We start from the raw sequence: 21,752 nt of genomic DNA, 5'->3' as shown, positions 1-21,752 counted from the left end.
ATACAGTAAAGGGTGTTAATAGTCTGTATTAACCTGTTATAATTATCATGAAAAAACAATTCTCTCTTATAAAATTTTAAATGAATTAACTCTCAAAACTCACTAATAGCATGAGTTGGATCCATTCCATAATAAATCCATTTTACGCTAAGGTAACAGGAAATGTCGAATAATGGAGGTTTTCCAAAACCCTAGTCAAGTGTTGCGATTATGCTGTGATTTACTACATATTTCACTTAAATAAAACTACTTAATACAATACAAAAATGGAAATTTAATCACCAACTTGGCCTGAACTCCCACGACGGCAAGTGATTTAAATTCTCAAGTTCCCAGCCGCTACTTTACGCCCTCAGTCACAATAGCGCTCTACTAATTCAAAGGTTTCGTTAATTCGTTCAAAGGATACGACCGCTTCCAATTAATAATAGTAATTAAATGGATCGATCCCTTAACGCTTTTTATTGAAATCCTTTCGGTCTTTCGACAAATTTTGAAATGGTGGTTGTGAATTATCTTCATTCTGTATTAGGTACGCACGAGTATTACCTAATATGCTCTTTATTAATTTTACATAAGCTTTATTAATATAGTTACTTTTTAACAGACTTAAATGTATAACACTAAGAAGTTTACTTTCCGAGGTCACATTCGAAATTTGTCACTGTATTCTTCAGTTATATGTTAACCGGACGGACGGTAAACGGACATGAAAAATCGTACACAAAAAGTTAATCCCCAACGTGCCTATAAAGAACTGAAAAGCCCCGTGTGCCTTGATGATTCACGAGATTGCATTCCTACCCATAGTAGAACTTATGAACGAAAACTAAAGGTATGTTCATTACAATCGTGAACTATATCATAAGCAGCTTAAGTAAAGTTTGTACTTGAATATGTGCTCCAATCTCAATAAACAATCCAAAAGCATTCATGTTAGTCGTTAAAATCTCTTGGGAAGCATAATGGATCTATTAATACCTATGACGCACATTAAATTCCGAGTCGTCCCTCGACTAATAGTTCTCACAACAGACCATTCATTCCCCATAAAAATAAACCCCCACGCATAAAAACCCCTTTGATTGTCGAGTGTTTCATGATAAGTTAAAAGGCATTAACGATGAATGCTCTGTGACTGCTGGTCGCGATCCCACAGATTATATTACTTCACCTGTGAACGACGAAGTGTTGTTGAGAGTAATCTAAACAAAATGGCTTTAAAAACGTTTATGCAGTAATGTAACTTGTAAAAAATAATTAAATCTATCCATCCATAAGAATATTATAAACACTCTCTTGGAAACATTTTCGTAGGAGACAATTTTTGGTCAAAATTAATTAATTATGCAATCAATTATAATATATTGTTTTTGTGTAATTAATATTCAAAACTTGTGTACAAGTTTGGTACGACATATCGACTAGTGCGACGCCATCTTGACTAGAAAATCGTTATGGCGGGTTCATAAAATTAAGAAAATTAAAAATTAAGAAAAGTAGAATCAATTTGAATTTTTATAAGAGTGTTTAACAGAATTAAAAATAATAATTTCTTTAGCTTCTGTCGTCACTAATAAATAATCTGAATGGTTTTGAAAATCAATCTTGTCAACGAGTCGAGCAGACATTGCGTTAAAATCTTTGGGGGAGGTTTTAAAACTTATTGAGTGAAATATTAGTAAGACTCTATGCGATTTAAAAGTAACAGAATGAGACTGAATCATTTTAATCTCGTTTGTCTCTTTCAAATTATGTTTAAACTGCCGAAAAGAGACGAATCTTTTTATTACTTATTACTGAAAGAACTAGCACGTCTAAAATATACTTTCATTAAAAATACTAGGTATATCTATAAGTTTACGATACATATAACCTATAAAAATGTTTTGCTTCACAATTTATATCTAAAACACTTCATTATTCCCAGTAAGGATCCCGTCGTCCTTTTTAAGATCACTATGCGGCTCTATTTTATAGTTAGAGCCCAGATTAGTACCTTCTATGGTGGCTTTAATAAGTCTTATAACTTTCCTTTCGTTTCCGCATAGCTAGCACATAGTATTGATGAGATTGGGAGCTTAGGATCAAAAGGAAAAGTAGCAACTTCTATTCCAAGTACGTACTTAATATTCTTGATTTCAGAAAAAAATCTATAGTCGCATCAATCACTCATAATTAGATTAAAGAGGTAAGGTTTCTGGTAAACGTTATTTGATTGGTGGAATTTTTAATTTTTTATTGTTGTAATGATACATTTTTTTTAACGATAGATGTTATTGGCCGTAAATCTATTTCTCAAATATATAAAACTTATACAATTAAGCAATAGTTACAATCTTCTTAACCTACAAAATAACGATCAAAAATTATTAATAAGAAGATCAAGACAAATTGCCTTGGAATCGTGTGTTGCACCGCTTTTAAATTAAAATTAAAATTTAAATTCGTTTTACAATTTGAATTCGCTACTGGAAGTTACAGAGTCAGGGCTCAGAATTTAGAATTCTACGTATAACAACGATCTTGTAGCAAGAAAAACTGTAGAACGGCTTCTATATAGACCAGTTTATAAATAAAATTTTCTTAAACTAATTAAAAATTATTACTTAATAAGAAAATCAAGACAAAGTGAAAAAGTTGGGTCTCTATGACAATGTACATTTAACGCTGGTAGCATTTAGTCGGTGTATTGCCATACTTGTTATTATGTTTATTTATTTTGAACTGTAAATAATGATTAATGAATTGCCATTTAAAAATGTTGGTTTGATATAGCAAGCTTGACAGCAATAATAAAAATTGAGTACAAGTTTACGCTCTGGTTTATTACGTATTTCGAAATGAGAACCATTCAAAGGCTTCGTCGTTTTTGTAGCAGACAATTTGATGCCCAATGGAGCGGAACGAATGTTAGCGAAAGGGATTGAGGTAAATGGGTATTGTGCAAGCCCCTGGGGCGCCGGCGCCGGGGGCGGCGCTTGTATACTTGTGGGTGATAGCACGCATTTGCTGCAAGGTAAATTGTGACCACAAAGTGAGCTGGAGCGGGTATCTATATTTTGTATTTTTCTATATCTGGTGGCAACAGATACTGCCGCCCATGAATACTCACATTGCTTGACGGGTCACAAGTGCAATGTCGGCTTTTTAAGAATTGGTATACTCTTTTCGAATTGGTTCGGAAAACCTTCAGTGGGCAGCTTGTTCCACATAGTGGTGGTGCGCGGCGAAAACTGCCTTCAAAACTGCTCAGTTGTGAAACGACAGTGAGTAAAATAATTTATAAGTAGTACGTAGTAGCGAAAGTAGTTTGAATAAATGGTTGCAATATAATACTAAAGATTTATATTTAAAAGCTCTTTTTTTTTACTTTGGGTGACCGTAAAGTAAAGTACTTTTAAACATAACGTTCAGTTTAAAATGAAATTAAATGTTTTACAACTTCCGCTGGTGCTGTCTCCAAACCCTTACAATGTTGGTCGTGATTATTAATGATCTTGATTTCTGGTTACATCTTCATATAATATGTAATGAGGTTGTATCAAATACTCACGCATTAGCGTAAAAAGTAATATAATTATGTGTTGCGTTTAAATTTTTATTTATAAACTGGTCTATATAGAAGCCGTTTTACAGTTTTTATTGCTACACGATCGTTGTTATCCCTACGGTCCTAAGACCTAAGCCCTTGCTCTGTAACTTCCAGTCACTTCCGAAATGAAATTTAATAACTATTTTTTGCACCGCACGATCCCAAGGCGATGTTAGCTCACGGATATGGAGAGGTGGTTCTCTCGAACTTGCTACTTAGCCAGCAAATCAGTTTATACAAGTAGAAATGGCATATATCCCCAAGCAGTCGCTTAATTGTAATCCGCAAAGAAAGAGGAAGCGTTGCCACGGCAAAGTATGGGTCGTACAGTTGCAGATGAGGCAAGAAAATACGGAAAGCGAGCGAGGCTCAAGAACGAACGGAACTGAGTTATAGGACACTTAATACTTACGAAAACGCCAGAATCGATATTGCTGTCACTTTTGGAAATTAAGGGAAGGGCGCTGTTTTTTTCTATAAAAATATTTACACCGCGTATTGTAGACTCCTATTACTATACCTGAAAAATAATTTCAGAAATTGTCATTAAACTAAGAGTTGTGTTTGGAATATGGGTATAACAATGTCGATCAGTGTTTCTATTTGTAAAACAAGTCGGGTTTTATGTTGCTAAAAATTGTCGGAGGCAAAAATATGCTCTCATGGCTGAGAGTAGTTCACGAACTGTCCTCCGCCAATCTGGTGTAAAGCGACACCGTCGACCACTGTTCAACACATAATGCCAGGCCAGCTTCAATGGGCAGTCGTTGCCTGCAATCTCACGCTACTTTTAGTTTATAAAGACATTCTATATTGTGTCTTTGACTAATGTTGTATCGTATAACATAAATGTATGTATATTATTAATTCTTCTTTCTTCCCGGCCATGTTTCTAAGATATTTTAAATACTATTTTTTGCTTTAAAATTACGGTTTTACTCGTAGAATTTAAGTGCGATTTCCATACCTCAGGGACATAGCTCCCCGCCGTGTGACGCATGCGCATTCAACATTAGCACAAGGCATTACAATTTATGGGTCCGTTTGTGCCCACCGACACCAACAATAGCCGTGACAAATACAAAGCTTTCAAAATTGCTATTTAATCTACCGAAACCTTTGAATTAAATAACTAGAATTTTATTGTTCTTGTAGTTAAGATTGAGTTTCTACAAAATAGGCTATTTGATTTTAAAAACCCTTTTAGATTATTTACAAATTTGAATTTTTAATTTTGTTAAGTATTTGGCTTTAAAAATTTAATGTAAATGTAGTAGTTTAATACATAATCAAGAAGAAGATTTTTATGCGTTAATTAGATTTATGCGATTTTTTGATTTTAATACTGACGTCTACGTCTACATTTCGGCGTCTGTCTATATCTTATAGTAGGCATGACACATATAATTTATCAATGGATATCTCTATAGGAATCTTGCTGGCTTGTACGGTAAACCAATTACATATTTTAAACACTATATTTGCTCAAACGTTTAACATTATAACCAAACACGATACCTAATTTAAAATAGCATAATTATTACCATCCTATTTTTATATATTTCGAATGGTATTAGTCGTTTAGATTGGCCAGCTCGAAGTCCTGACATCAATCCAATTGTACATGCCTGGGATGTTCTATAGAGAAGAGAAAGACGACCTGCTCCATAAAACACCAGGGAGCTAAAATGAGTCATTGCAAGAGAATCAAGCTGTGATTTTGGCAAGAGGAGGTCACACTCGTTATTAGGGTTTTAGATTTGTGTTATTTAATTGAAAAATGTAAAAAAAATCTTCTTGCGTTTATTTCCGCCTACTTCTTATAAAAGAATTCATCAATAAATCATAAAACTGAATTTACGTCAAGCATTAATTTACACGATTATACAGACTACGTCAGACAATTATATTTCAATCAATCAACTGAAATTGTCTTAAGAACATAATTTTTTTTTAGGTGCCCGTCTTTTTTCAAAAGAGTTCGAAAAAAAACAGTCTTCGACAAAATATACTCCATTATCATTATGTATTATGAATAAACAGGCAAAGAAATTTACAAGGATACGTTACGGCTACGTTGCCGACTCATTTTAACCGTTTTGCGTCACGTGACTGAAATATAAGATATTGATAGTTAAATTTACAAGTTATTTGACAGTATGTTTTTTTTTACACTTTTATTTAGATGCTGTCAAAACCTTCAAAGTCAAATATTTCCGTTATTGATATAGACTATAATAAGTCTGATCCATGAGTACTTTGAGTCCTTCAATTAACCAGAAATGGTCAACCTTCATAACAACGTTATAAAAAGTCTCCAGTCCGCGCTCTGGGCTCGTTAGTGCAATACTTCAGATCAATCTCTATGGAATCTAACGTGATTACGTCAAAAAACCCGATCGGTGGACATCGGATGAATTATAAAAACGACGGGCCATATTTGGCAGCGGCTAATGATGCCGATCCCACGGCCAATACGTTTTTTTTTTATTGTGGACACAGTTTGTTGTCCAAGCAGTTATTATGAATTATAACTATAAGAGAATCGATAAAAATTTCCAATGGACGACATTTTCCCAATGATTACAGAACACGTTCGCTGGAGTGTCCAAATATAACCTAGCTCCGCTTGCAACTCTATATAGCGCATGGAGTACTGTTCTCACTTCTCAAATCGTCGATGACCAGTAACTTTGCGAGCGGCTTGATGATTTAGCGTCGCGTAGAGATGTGCATCTTACCCATTTACCAAGGAGATGAGTAGTGTGTTTGTGAAAAGTGTTCAGAGGAGCTGTTTGGATTAATACCTGCAGCTGAATACAAAATTATCGTACCACCCATATCACCTCGACGTCCGTCGTTCCACAACTGAGCGTTTTTTTAAAGTTTTGGCTGCACACCGATTTATCTGAACCAATTCGACTTAGGGTTCTTCAAAAAAATAGCGTATCAATTCATTTAAAAGGCCGTCAACGCAGTGGTGAGCCCTCTGCTTATTTGAGTATCTATGGGCCGGCGGTATCACTTAACATCAGGTAAGCCTCTTGCCCGTTTGCCCCCTGTTATAGAAAATATTAAATACTATTTGCATGTTTTGACATGAATGGAATGTTTTAATTAAATTTGAATGTGTAATTTTATTTAAAATGTATTTTTTGTGTGAGAATTAATATAATGTTTATCCCCCCCCCCATTAATGATTTTTTTAGGACAAATGTAATTACCATAAATGTAATTAACTTTAATGGATATATCATATCCTCGGACATAGTATTTTGGTTTCAATTATTGTTAAGATACTATTTCATTAAACAATTGGAAGAACGGAGTAGCCTGATGTACACGTCTTCCTAGATTTAGTTCAGGGGCTCCAATATCTGCTAAAACAATGTAACTTGTTATTGAATACATTTTTTTTTTATTTAAACAATTTTCAGTAAAGTTTTGTGTAAGTAAAAAAAAGTGTATTATGAATAAAAGTAATTTTAATTATATTACATAATTACATCATAATTTTGAGTACCCTTTCTCAACGAAATTTTACAATAAAGAATGTGCCCGTTTTTGCAAACGATTTTCGCTTCAACTGATCGTCGTGTGATGTTATTAGATTAACTTCGACCTAGTGGTACCTAGGAGTAGGACGCTCGAATAGGAATATACCTAGGAGTAGGAATATTAAGTCTACGTGTAATGCTGAGTGCCGCAATTGGCCGATATACTCTCACTCTCAATTGCGATTCCGACTTTAATCTTACAGCGCTTCGTTGAGAGAACAACATCGAAATTGCATACAAAAACACCAGGATTAATATGTTTAACACTATACTTTACGTATACTGTATGTGCAGTATAAATAGATCATAAACATTGTGCAGTGATGACAGCACACGTGCTTTTCTTTAACCGTTATGTTCCTGTCTAGTATCATGTGTTAACAGTTAAATGAACTAATACATTAAAAAGTTCACATGAAGCTTATAATAATTGATATTGATAATCTAGTGAAGTAAGTATTCTCTATTGTATTTTTTTCATTTTCGTAAAGACTTAATTAAACTTCATTTCATTTCATTAGTTTTCTTATTAAACAAAGATATTTTTATCTATTTAATTTGTATATTTGTGAAATGTGGTGAAAAAAAAACATATTGTACTTACAGAATCAAAAACTTAATATTTTACTCCTTTGTGATCACTCATTTTCGTGGATATATGTTATTTAATATAAGTTTCGCGGTTTCTACCTATGTAATAAGTGGTATACTGATTTTTATATCATTACCGGTAGCAAAGAGATGCCATATTATTTACCCAGAACATAAAAGTTTTAATAGTTATTTAATTTTTGTTTACGTAAACAGGAAGTAGTTAACTAGTAACTTGACAGATGTTACTCAATCAATGCGCAATTGAACTAAATCACTACCCCTTAGTCGAGGTACTTCAATAATGTTGGGCTTTATACGTATTTTCTATTTATATATGTAGTAAAAAAAATAACAGGCTTTATTATGGGACTAATCATAGTGTCGTGTCTGTTACTATGGTTAAAATGTTTTCCTATGAAATATTATATTAACATACATTGAAAGCCGCGACTTACCTGATTACTGTTAGTGTGAAAGTTTTGCCGAAAGTTTCCTTATGACTTCCGATCAAAAATCAATACATTTTTCTCATACGTGAGTACGTAGCGTTTAATATTGACTCTGATTACTAATTATTAGTTTTACAGTTAAGTCGTTGTAACTGTTATGTTTTTATGTATAATATCTAGGTATGTTTTTGCAGAAGGGGAAGGAGCTAAGGAGTTTAAGGTAACATACCAAGACGCAACTCAACCAAACTTTTTGTGATACAATCAAAAGGCTAAATACTGATAGATGGTATTAAAATTAATTACCCAGCGACGTATCAACTTTGTATGATATTGCCCCTAATCATATTTCGTTCTTTAACAATCTATGTAAAAGAAATAGCAATATTTTGCTCTTTGGTTTTAAATATTGCCTAAACACCAACCAATAAATAATAACTATCTATAAGCAATTAATCAAAACTGTCACGATATACATACAATAATTTAACGTCCGATAGTCATGATTTATTTTCTTATAATTTAATTAACTTGTAACTATAAATTACAAATAGAATGCAATTGACCTGTCACTTTATAAAAATGACTTTATAATGTCTCAAGGTTTTATATGAAAATTGTTATTGATTTATAACATCTTAATTTAACGAACTATAAATCTCCAAAGGAAGCCAGATCTGCGTCGGTTTTCTATAACGTTCAAAAGAAATGTCCATTTCGATGATTACGTATGCATTTGTATGTTATAAACATTTGATATAGATTTTTTATCTGTAACGCTGATAATAACTTTTATCGCGGTACCAAAACTGAACATTGAAGTGCGGAACGTAATCGCTCTTGGGATTAGTGCTGGTTTAAAATGGAAAATGCTCATCGTAGATGCTAACGAATTTCTTATTTATTATGAATTTGTTATTTTTACCTACGTTTAGTTACAAATATAATAAATATCTTATTATCTTAAATTAAATAGAGGTAACGGTAATATGCGAATCTAACTCCATATTTTGTGTGCTTCACATTCATAGACATCGAGAGGCTTACAAATTCCATAAATTGGTGTGAAATGTGATTCTCTTTAAAAAAAACATTTATTTTTCACTCTATACAAAGTCTATGTGTTCATAGTTAATAGGAATACTAGTAAAATTATGAGATACCAGTTCGTCCCTGTTTAATAAACATTTCCTTACTTAAAATACATAAGTGGTTATGTTTACAGTACACGCTTCCTCTATTCACTAAGTACTTGCCATTGTTTATAGTTTACAATGAGTAATGACGGACGCTACTCATTCTATAGTTAATTTTAAACCAACCAGACAATACAGCTTTTAAATTAAATATACTTTTATATTCAATTTAAAAATAAAAGATTTAACAATACATTCTGTACAGAAGATATTCATAGACATAGACATACCATTTACTACTAACAAAATACACACACACAAACACAAAATAACCATTTAAAAAAATATTTAAAAAAAAGAATTATAATCGAGAGATAACAATTTTTTAAAGAAAAAGGTTTAATTGTGTAATGCGTGTGTGTTGTGGTTTTAATTGGCCCTAGCTCACCATTATGCTGAGGAGCAGAGTTGTTCCACAGTGCTGGTGATTCTGCCAGAGACCACAGCAGCTAGTTTGCGCCTCAGTCGCAAAAAAAAAATTCGGGTTCATGCTCACACGTAGGGCAATTGTCTGGATCTTTAGGCAAATCTATGATTTGTACACTTATGATTACCTATAAATGTTCTTGTAAATGAATAATTATATCATTTATTTGTACTAAACCGGACTATGGATTTAAAAATAGAGGTTTTATACTTTTTAAAGTTTAGGAAAAGCTTGGACATGCGCTTCGTGGTAAAGTGCGTGTGGTCTAACCGCAAAGATGGCGCTTATACAATAAGAAAGTGAAGACAATGAGTGAATTTACGTAGGTTTGTTTCTTAGCGTACATTTTTAAGAACTATTCAAAGCAATCAGCAACATTTATTTGTCTCAGACGTCGTAAATAGTAAAATTTTACGTGTCTGTACTTGTCAATTTCAGCCACTTGTGCAGTTAATTATATAATAAACATTGTTGCAGTAACAAGTGCACTATATTCATACACCTATGGGATTGATGTCCGACGGGACAGTATTACGAGAGCCTTAATATTTACGTGCTCACGCATACGGTTCAATCCCACCTTCCACATTTAGGCCTACCAAATTTTTCTTCTAACAATCTTCAGTCAAAATTCCGGCCAATGACTTTAATTATAAACTAGTCACCTGGCTTTTAATATTTTCAATATTTACCCATTTGGTGCTCTAATATTCATGCAACAAGTAGGCGCAGTAAGGATGTATAAATCGTGAGCTTTATTGACCAGAACTGAGCGTGGATGGCAGGAAAACTCATTATATTTATTGCCTTTATTATAGCTTCGACACTGGCTATAAGTACATCGATGTTAGAATGTGTTCTATTAATAAAATATCTTGTACTAAATAAGTATATCCTATATTGTAACGAGATCTCGCTATGATTCAATGCTTAATTTATTTTAAATTAAATAAGGACATTCGAGCTAAGAGGCGAGACTTTAGCGCTAAGAAGCGTATTGAATATCATTTAATAAATTACGTAACATTTATTATTGTGTGATAAGTGTCCGGCAATTATATTTCGATGATTTCTACCTCTTAAACCTTAATTAAAACCCAATGGTTACGACGAAGTCTACAGCAGCGTAACAAAAGAAAAAAACTTCATGAACCAGATGGATGGATGGAGGTCTGAATAACGACCCACCTGCTTCCGACACTAACCTGATTTGTTTTATCCCCCTTTGTGTTACAGAGGCTATTGGAGGGCTGTCTGCCGATTTATTTTTATATTAATTATCAAAACTACATTTAAATTATTAATATTATTTAAATGTAGTTGCACCATAGTGCGAAAACCAGTAAAATTATAATAATTAAATAATACGGAGGGCAACGAGCGGTGTTATCGCTTTCGAGCAATCTTTAAAAGAAATAAAATTAAAAGTTACATAAAACTATTATAACACATGTAAAGGATAATAGAATCATGATTTATTTTATTTTTACTATTATATTTTATATAATACAAAAGTAATTTATATTTTATTATATATGAAATACAAACTATAATGTACATAGTTTTTTGACCACATCGAACAAACTGAGACCTTATTTACCATTGATAATTGTAAATGTTTATTTAACATAACAAAATTACATTAAGACATTGTAAAACATAGATAATCATGATAATAAATATTATAGATTATTGACTGTATATTGAAAGTTAAAATTAATGATATCTTAGATAATTATAATCTGTGTGAAATGTTTGTCACTCTTACGAATATTTGTTTATTTTAAAATGAAATATGTTTTATCGTCATCATTTTTCAACTAAGGCTGAAATTCCTATCATCATTTGATAGAAGTGATGTGTTTGCTTGTTACCTTTCAATATTGCACTGTTTCACCCGAATTATTTTAGAAGGTTATTTGGTACATAAAATTAGGACCAACTCTTATAACAACAAGTAATAAGCCCAAAGTAACAATTAGATAAAAAAATTAATTAGAATGGACCCTTTAATATGTGGACAGGATTAGCGAAAAACAAATAGAAATAAATTTAAACTACGTTGCGTTACCTTACACCCCCCCACCCTTCTATAATTTGACTTTTCACTTATAACGGTTTTTATTAACTGTAAATATTATTTGTATAGTTAAGCACTATACGTCAAGCGCAAAAATAAAAAAACAGACGTTTTGAGTGCAATTATGTTGTAATTGTATTAATCATCAACGGTTAGCCGGTGGTCTTACAAGACAGACAGGTAGACCTGCGGTGATATAATTAAATTGATAATAACTTTATTTTCATAATATTCACTCTTTTTAAGACAGTTCAATGTGGGTGATAATATATCAATTTATTTAATGCAGTCATATGCCAATCTAGGTGATTTTTCGGTTCAAATATGTTATAAATACTATGGTTATTCGGCCAAGCATTTTAACATCATCGATCGACTAGCGCACACTTTTTTGTACAATAGACTTGTAACATGAATATGAACGAAATCAGGTCGAACAATTTAACGATGAGGTTGAGAGTCGTCCAGCGATATGGGATTCGAGATCCGACAAGTACAGCAATAAAATTGAAATTGAAGAAAAACACATGGGCATAAATATACAATAAATTTATTATGAATTTCACAAGCAAGTGAAAAAAATAAGTATGTTTTTAACACAATTATTTTATATTTTCATTACTTGCCGTGACAATTCTGGGCTAACAAGATGAATCCTTTTTCTGTTTAATAGTAACTCTCAGAACAGCGTTTCTTTCTTCACATCAGAAAAATCAGTTTCAGTCCATCGTAAAAATATGTACTACACTACGATTATCGACAGCAATGTAGTAGTTCTAACAGCACGTGGTGCTCCGATCTTTTCTTCGACAGACGAAGTGTTGTTATATCTGTTACGTCTGAACATACGGCATTTGCCAAGCTTTTGAAGTCTCTGGAATATGACCGACGGCTTCCAGCCCACTTTGTGCAAGGCGATCACTGCAATTCTATTTTCTTTAACTAATGTGATTGGTGTTGTAATTTTACAATGAACACGAAAAAATATGTGAAAAAGCTTAAAATCGAAAGATGATTTTATAATTATATCGGTTTTCCAAATTCAAAATATTAAAAAAGTAGAAAAAGGAAAAAGTTTTTATGTAACAATATTTATGGCTGGAAAAAATGGCCCACGTGTAACTCACGACTTCAAAACTTGCGGCGTTTATAAACTGAGAAATGGCTTGGACTCAAACAAAATCTTTTTGTGCATTTTTACAGTGATTTATTCATAAAAATACAGAAAAATAAAATCTAATTTACCTTTGCATTTTTTTAATTGTATTTATTGTTTTCCTAATACCAAATTTAAAATGCATTCAAATAAACTTCCATTTTTGTAAGCTACTCTTTGTCAATACGTAATAACGTGTAAGCTAATTTATCGCAGAGTAATGATTTTACACTAGAATATTTAACCTCAGCTTAACCCAGACGTTATTTTACGTTAAACGTCAAAACTGACAAATAGATTACAGGTTATGCCAAATAAATTACTGCACTTGAATAGTTAACGTTATATCAGTATTGCCTATTTAAAATAATAAAAAACAATTTTAGTCTGAATAAACCTATGTCATATGAGTTAAAAATGGTTGGTTGAGTTTAATTCTACCGGAATTAACGATTCATTTATACTTTTTTGATTAAAGATCCTCAACCCTTCAATGGGGCAGGGTCAATTTCTTTGTTTTATTGTATAATTTTAGCAAATAGATTTAAACCTAAGAAGTGATCATGTGAATGTTGTGTGTTATTTTTTTGCACCGGGAATCGAGTCCAGGATTCCGGGTATACTATGTGGGTTTATTTGTAATAAAGAAATGTAATTAAATGTGTATTTTTCAGGTCGCGCCCTCCTTGATCGCCTACGTAGTACGACGTTAAGCGAGATGATGTTGACCAGCGGAGCGGGTTTGCTGCTCCCCGCTCCGCTCGACGCTGCGCCTTACTCTACCATCGAGGCAAATGCTACTTGCGGTGAGATGGGTACAGAAGAATTTTGCCGAGAGACGCCTGGCAAGTAGGTGTCTTATTACTACAAATATTTAGAAAAATCTAATTTGTATAATGCAAACGTAATTTTATGTAATTCAATGAATAACATTACCCCGGCCGTAAAAGCTCTTACGATATTATATTGATGACTAGTAGACACTAACAACATAAATTGATTTACTAAGTTCTAGAATGTTAAAGATATATTTTTTTTGTTAAATACGTTAAACATTTACAATGAAAGATTGAAATTAAAAAAAAGGTTAATTGCAGTGCGCAGTGTTAATTTCATTGTTAGGTAATCAAAATATTATAGATATATATATATATATATATATAATTATTTACCTATTCTTATATAGTATTTCTTTCAGGCGTGGCATATCATGTGATGTTTGTGAGGGTCCCGATGGGCCGGCCTCTCGACGGCATCCTCCAATACTGGCGATTGATGGAGACCCTTCCACGTGGTGGCAAAGTCCGTCTATGGCTGTAGGAGAGGAGTACAAACATATTGAGCTAATCGCCACTTTACCTGATGTAAGCTGATAGAAGAATCTTCTATTATTTATTAATTGAAGTATAATCAAGACTATTATTGAATCCAGTTCTTGTTCAATATTATATCAATCATTTTGATTATTGAACAGTAAGTAGAGGCTTAAGCGTGCGACTATCATCCCCGAGGTTGTAACCCAGTGAGGAAAGCGGTAAGCCTTAGACCCAAAAAGTCGCGGGCCTGTCCGGCAGAGAAGGCTGATAAGATATAGAAATCTGTGACTCAGACCTAAATAATTATTTAACGCCTAAAGTCCTGTTTGACCACCAATTTATCCTGATTAATGAATTATACAATGATCATAATAATATTAAGCGTATTACTAATAAATTAAATATGTAACGTATTAATAAATATTTTATACCTACGTAATCCCCGACAGACGGTGCGTAGGCGAGTCTGACTGAATTCGTAATAGTAAATAAATACAACGTTGTTTATAAAGCGTCTGGCTTGAATAAGATTGTTGTGATTGTAAAACACTTAACCGAAATGAAACCCGTTTCATAATCACAATTTTACAACTGCGACGCTTCTGCACACTGGGCTCGCAAAATGCTCGCTAGTGTTATAAAATTTAAAAAAGTAAGCATGAAAGATGCCATATATTTTTAGGATACAAGGTAAGTGGATTTGGAAAATAAGTTAGTGTTACCACTTCCATTAATTATTATTCTCTATTAAGAATTAAACATGAGGCGCGCTACGAGTAAGAAGAAAGCTTTTTAAAAATTGTGGATGTGCCCTTATACCATAATTTTATTTACTGAAAAGCTTGATAATTATTTTACGGCATTAAGTCAAATAGTGAAATTCGTGTATATAACATAGTCTTAGTTCTGTGAGCGCGCCATCTGTGTGACATATACGAAATTAAAATGATCTGTGGAAGCGTCCCGCTTGGCGCATGCGTGTTATGATTCGGCGCCATTTATTCGTTTGAAGATTATATTGCTTTTGATTTGACTTGTAATGATTTGTATGGTTTTAAATTCTGAAAGTGATGGTACACAAATTATCAGTAAAAATAGCTTATGCCGTGGTAAAAATTAGCAACCAAATCAAGCAAATGAACATTCCGTAATTTATCAGTATTTTTCTTATGATATAAGTATCATCGTAATATAAAATCATTATTTTTATTCGAAGAATTACTTCTTCTATAGGTACGTACTATGAGTTCAATCGAACCTTATGATATTTGATATCTACCTAACCTGATATTAATAACACTATACACGTTGGTCATAAAAGTTTTTGTAAATTGTAACCCTGAATCTTTCTCGTTAAGCTAAACGCTTGGTTAGCTCTTAAGTATTTTTAAATACGGAGTAAATTATTGCTACTTGACATAAAATGTAAAGATTCAGAATTTGGCAAATTCTTTGGCGGCTCTAATTAACGGATCAAACGAACCGCCCCGTGAAAAATTACCGCAAGATGGCGGCGCTTTTGGCGCCAATTACAACCTTTTAAATAGTTATCATTAAAATAAAGTAAGGTAACATTTTTCCGCAGAGTATTAAGTGAAAATCTTTTAAATAATTTGATATTTAAAATTTACTTTGTAGACATTTATGTCTACCCAAGTATGAATATTATGGTCTGTGCGCCTAATAAAATCCTACTTTTATTGATCTGCTTTTAATATTTACAAAAATCACTTAAGTAACTTTAAAAAGATTTAGTTCAGGTTTTATTCAGTTGACATTTTAGCAAAGACAATTTGTCTTTGATTTTAATAAGGGTAACATATTCTTGAATAGTGTGATGATTTTTCCTTTAATACTAGATAATCTACGAGTTTTTAACTTCTATTAGTTGCTACAAGTATCAATTGTTTTTTGAATGTATAATTCAAAATACTGACAGAAACCCTACCCCGAGGCTGTGCATTTATTACCAATATCAAAATATGTAAGTAAAATATTTCAAAAGGTAATATTTCTTGTGTGTTCCTTGTGTCGGGCTACCACGGGAGGCCGAGTATTTGAAATTTATTATCATCCCTTACATTCACTTATCAATGGTTAAGTGGTTTTTATCCTTCTCTTGTCAATAAAAAATAATGAATGACCATTCGGCGGTATCTAAGAATTTGTAGCAATCACTTACACAAAGAGCTATTTAGATGGAACATATCAGTGCGGCTTAGGTTAAACGGTAAGACAGACGAATTATTTAATATAACAAATTTACCTAAGTTATAAAAAAAAATATAAAACAAATAAACGTGTAATTCATACCGTTAAGGTCCTGCATTTGATCTTCGGATGTGCAACAATGCATTTCTCTTTCTATAAATAAAATTCACACTAATTACACGTATGGTGGGACTACATTGCGAAAAGACCACCATGTCTTAGCGCAAGTCTAAGTTCAGAACATTATTCAACATTACAACCACATTTATTCAATAGTATGTTACATAACTAAATTTTCCCCTTAACGAACATTACGGTATTAGAATTAAATTTTGACATGAATTTCATATTAAAATAACCCCTTACATTTACGCCAATATCTATATTTATATCAACCTTGCGTAAAACATTTTTGTTAGCTATTTTTATATGAGATAAGTTGCTTAACAATGGCTCGATGAACAATGGACGACGAATAGCTTATCAACGATCATCTATTTAAAAGTGACCATTACTTAGCAAATATCTTCCATAGTACATGTTACTAGGCTTAAACTTAACTAACTTAAAGTAACGTTGTAGAACAAATTTTATAAAGAATTGTATCGTGATGGCGTACAGACTTTGTATTCCATATATGTAAAGTATAATGTTATTAATTTTTACGTTATAAATTGCTGAATCTATATTAGATAAATGTAAAATTAAGAAAATAATGGGTTTATAGAAATCGCCCGATCCCTAAAAATTTGATTATAAAAACAACAACAACTTACATAAGTGTTCAACACAGTCAGTATCTACGTATTTAAATTATGTCTTTTATTCCTTTTGTCTTAAACGTTATTTTACTTTATAATTTATGACCGCATATAAATTGTTTGTGTTCCATATAATATGTAAAATGTCATGACATTATATTTCATCATTATTACGAGGATAATAAAGATCCCATGATTAATGAAAACCACAAGGTAGCAGCATAGCGCCATTTTTCACCGAGATACAAATCTTAATTTGCTTTTTGGTGTTTTAACTGCCTTCGCAATTCTGCCCTTTTAAGTTAATTAACAAGCAGCGTTTACGCAATATTATTGATTACGCATTTTATAGATTTTTTTACATTACATTCGCGTCGGTATTTACGTTATCCGTACCCTGTTTGTACTCTAGTATTTTTTTGCAAGAAAAACCTAAAATAATCTCTAAGTCTTATTTAAATTATCTTATAACTTTATTATAGTAACGTTAATGTTAACGTTTTGTATTCTTCACAATCTGTATTGGGTAAATTTTCAAGACCGCCGACTATACTTATTATTTTGTGTACTATTTTCTGGTAATGTGTATCTTAACGATGCTCTGCGTTTACGAGAGTACCTACTAAGGAATTAAAAAAAACAGTTATTTACATAGATTAGCGATGTCAATAATGAAGGCTGATAACTATTTAAAACAGAGTAATTATAAGTGTATGGTAAAAAAATCTCAGCTACTAAGTAATGCACCGCATTTTAATGGGTAAGTTCAAACATGTAGAAAAATGTAGCCTTTAATAAAAGCACAGGCAAAGTCGTGTAAAATATCGTAAAGGCGTCGAATAATATAGGAAACTAAAATAAACGACCAATTATTAAATTAGATAATGTTCGTTTACACTCGAAAAGTTGGAATAGGTTTTTTACTTTTAAAACGGAAAAAAAACATTTTACACAATAAACGAAAGTATGGTCACGAAATGGCAATGAATCTTGAACTTCAAACGATTATGTTGTCCAACGTGCGCTCATTCCATGTAATTTAGGCTTTAGTACTTAAATGGTATTAAACGATGAAGAAAAGGCTTTGAAGCTAACCCGGTTTACTAATACTATTGAAGCGCTTTATGTTCGTACTTTACAATCAAATATGCTGCATTAATATTCCTTACTATAATCAATTGCTTTAGTTAACTGGTCAATCGACAAAGATACCAATGCTGATAGATTTTCTACAAAGGTATATCTATATTTATATTCTACAAACTATTATTAGTAAAAAGAGGTTTTGGCAAGTTTCGTCCGTTCTTGATTTGAAAACTGTATATAAAATAAATGATTGCAAAGTCAAAGGTGTACTTTAAAAGGTCCCATATATCTATTGTTAATACGAGCAATCTGGAATGCCGTTAAAATTATTCTATGAAATGTTATATATTTTTTTATTTAATTAGAGGTAGGTTTAAAAATAGAGTTATAGCTGCATATAAAATAAAATCGGCCTCTAACTACCTACTTTTCATCACTAAACTCAATTTTATTGAAAGCGTCAAAATATTTTTATTTATATATAAAGGGAAAAAATATAAATTTATTAATAATTGTTCCATTTAAATAGAATACGTTTAAGTAAATGTTATCTTAAAAATTATCTTGATATTGTTTTCCTTTAAGATAATGTCTCGTCACAAGGACGCTTCCTAAATATTTAATTAGAGTTGATTAATATTATCTTTTGCCAGTTAATAAAAAGAAAATTAAAAAGATTACGTTAAATCACTAATAAGATAGTAGGTATATTTTCCTCGTAGAATAAGATATGAAATTCCTGCTTAATTCGGAGATGTCGGTTTAACTTGATGAGGTTTTAGTGGGCATTTCCTATCTAGTTGTTTAGCTACCTAGAATGGGGGAGGCGAAATCCTCTTTCACCTCGGATTAAAAAAAAAGGTAGGTAAGGTATAAATTTCAAATGAAGAGCTAAAATCATTGTTTCGAATTGTGTTTAATTTATTTACATGCATTATACTCATTTGTGTATTAAGATTTAAGGATACAATGAGACATAGTTAAAACTTTATTAACTGTAGATCAGAACAAAATGTTTTAACGTCTACACAGAGTCTGTGAATTGGTATTTTCAAAAGAATATTATACTTAAATTTAGGGTCTTTATGTTAATGTAGTTAATTTTTTTGTTAAGCTCAACACACAATGTATTACTTCAAATAATTGTAGCACTGTTGTCGTAAACTTTTATTTACATGGTAACAAACATAAAGTGATAAGTAGTACTAGTTATAAACCTATTAAAAAATCTACCTACCGTATTAAACTTAACCTATTTTACGATTTGAAACTAAGAAATAGTTGCCGGTTATAAAGTAACAAAGGATCGACGAATGATTTAATATAAGATTTTTAACAGTAATATTAATAATTATTGGACGATAACGTTGTCTACGTTATGTTAGAGTTTTTATAAAGGATTTTGTTTAAAATTACCTTAATTTACAAATTAATTCATTTATATTAGAAAACTGAATGTTTAACAAACATCAAAAGTTTATTTTTAGAATGTTCCATGGCCGTATCATAGTATAAATTGAAAAAGGTTGTGTATTTCGCTAGGATAATCCATCTTATCTTGACGAATCAGATATATTTTATCTTGTAGTCTTTATTACAAATATAAATTTTGCTGACAAAATCAAAAACCTGCTTGTACTCATAATTTTTATCGTTTTTAGCCGAAATCAAAAAATAGATCTTATAAATACCAGAAGTAAGTTCATTTGTTTCTTAATTCATTTCCTTTCCCTCTTTTTTTTCTTCCATTAGTCAGTTATGTTGTCAATAATTTGTTTATCTTTCTATACATTTAGATTTTACTTTTTTTTATATTAAACTCTCATATCCTTTTTCCCATTTACACACGCTCACGCGTTGTCATTTAACTAAGGTTCTTTCTGAAGTTTTCGGACAGAATGACGGCTAGCAACACTCAAACATTTTTTTACTGTTATAAAATCAGTCTTCTACTGGCGCTCTTCTTAAGATGTCGGGAAAGTTGTTATCATCTCCCCTGATTACCACGAGGATGGTAAGACCGATGACGGTTCCAACAAGAACGCCCACAGTGATGGCCAGGAGGCGTTGACCCATTGGCCACTTGGAACATGCCCAGTACTGCTCTCTGATCACCCTGAAAATTTTGTTGCTTATTATATTAATATAACGCAGATTTATTTCCGGATGTTTTGGTTTTTTTTTTTGATAATTATAGGACAGTTACAAAATATTGTAATCTAGATTTTATTATTTGCGGCGTCGGGACGTGACGAGCCCATCGCCCAATAGTGAAATAATCTCTGTCACAAGTTTCTTTTACCAGTGCAAATAGTCAGCCCCCTTCCTAGTGGGAGTGGCTGTTACTTTAGGGCTCTAGCCAAATTCGCAGGAACTACAGGGGCAGTACCACTGTCTCAAGTGATATACCGGCCTGAAGTGATATATTGTATAGGGGGTCCGGGAGTCTCATGTTTTTCAAGGCAGTTTCTGCCGCGCAATACCACTGGCTCTGTGGAACCCTAAGTTAAATTGGTTGTGAAATACTTCCACAAGATCCTTCAAGGAAAGAGCGAGCCCTCTGGCATTAAGAGTATCCATGGGCGGTGGTATCACTTAATATGAGATGAGCCTCCTGCCCATTTGCCCCCTGTTCTATAAAAAAAACATTGTTATAGTGCTTATCAAAAACATATTATTAAGACAGAGATTAAATATGTGTCGCAGCTACAGATAAGTGCTTTATCGAAATACATACTTCATAGATAATACAATATAGGTAATAGACAAAGCCCATATTGTCAGGCTTCATAGATAATAATAGTATGGTTACGTTACAATGTATTGCTCTACAAGGGATCTAGGTAAATTATTTTATAGGTATTGTTTATTTTACTCCTTGCTATATTCAGGAAATCAGAACTAGAAGGGTTATCCCACCCTTAATTAAAATTTTAACTATTACGGAAAACCTCAACATGTCTTTTTTAATGGGATTACAAAGGTGTTATGTGAATTTTAACCACACTCTCTCGGTCAACCAAGCTGTACCATGAAAAGCTGCTCAAAACGTGTAGTTAAGTGTAGTACTCACATAAACCTAAATCGTATTGAATATAAATATATACGTTACGTTAAAGGAAAGATATTTGCTACAACAATTTTATAGACTTCCTTCTACAAAACATTATTATTACTTACGTAGTAGGAGGAGGCTCCAATCGACTTTGGTTCACATCATTAACACTTCCAACGTACGCTGAGTTTACATACACGAAGTCCACACTTCTACTTTTACTTCTATTTTTGTCGTAGGAGTATCGAGGTTCTACTCTTACCTCCTGG

The 21,752-nt window shown here is 32.2% G+C and overlaps 1 protein-coding gene across 1 annotated transcript in view; it reads left to right on the top strand.

The window, feature by feature from the left end:
- LOC123708519 (laminin subunit alpha-1) overlaps nucleotides 1–21,752 on the top strand; it is a 125,846-nt gene that overhangs the window by 17,546 nt on the left and 86,548 nt on the right. Inside the window, exons 2-3 of the mRNA XM_045659274.1 lie at nucleotides 13,729–13,903; nucleotides 14,253–14,418. Of these exons, the coding sequence (XP_045515230.1) occupies nucleotides 13,729–13,903; nucleotides 14,253–14,418 (341 nt within the window). The remainder of the gene's footprint in view (nucleotides 1–13,728; nucleotides 13,904–14,252; nucleotides 14,419–21,752) is intronic.

The sequence above is a fragment of the Pieris brassicae genome, chromosome 4, assembly GCF_905147105.1.
Source record: "Pieris brassicae chromosome 4, ilPieBrab1.1, whole genome shotgun sequence".
NCBI classification, from domain to species: Eukaryota; Metazoa; Arthropoda; class Insecta; order Lepidoptera; family Pieridae; genus Pieris; species Pieris brassicae.
This window is presented reverse-complemented; position numbering and strand designations above follow the sequence as displayed.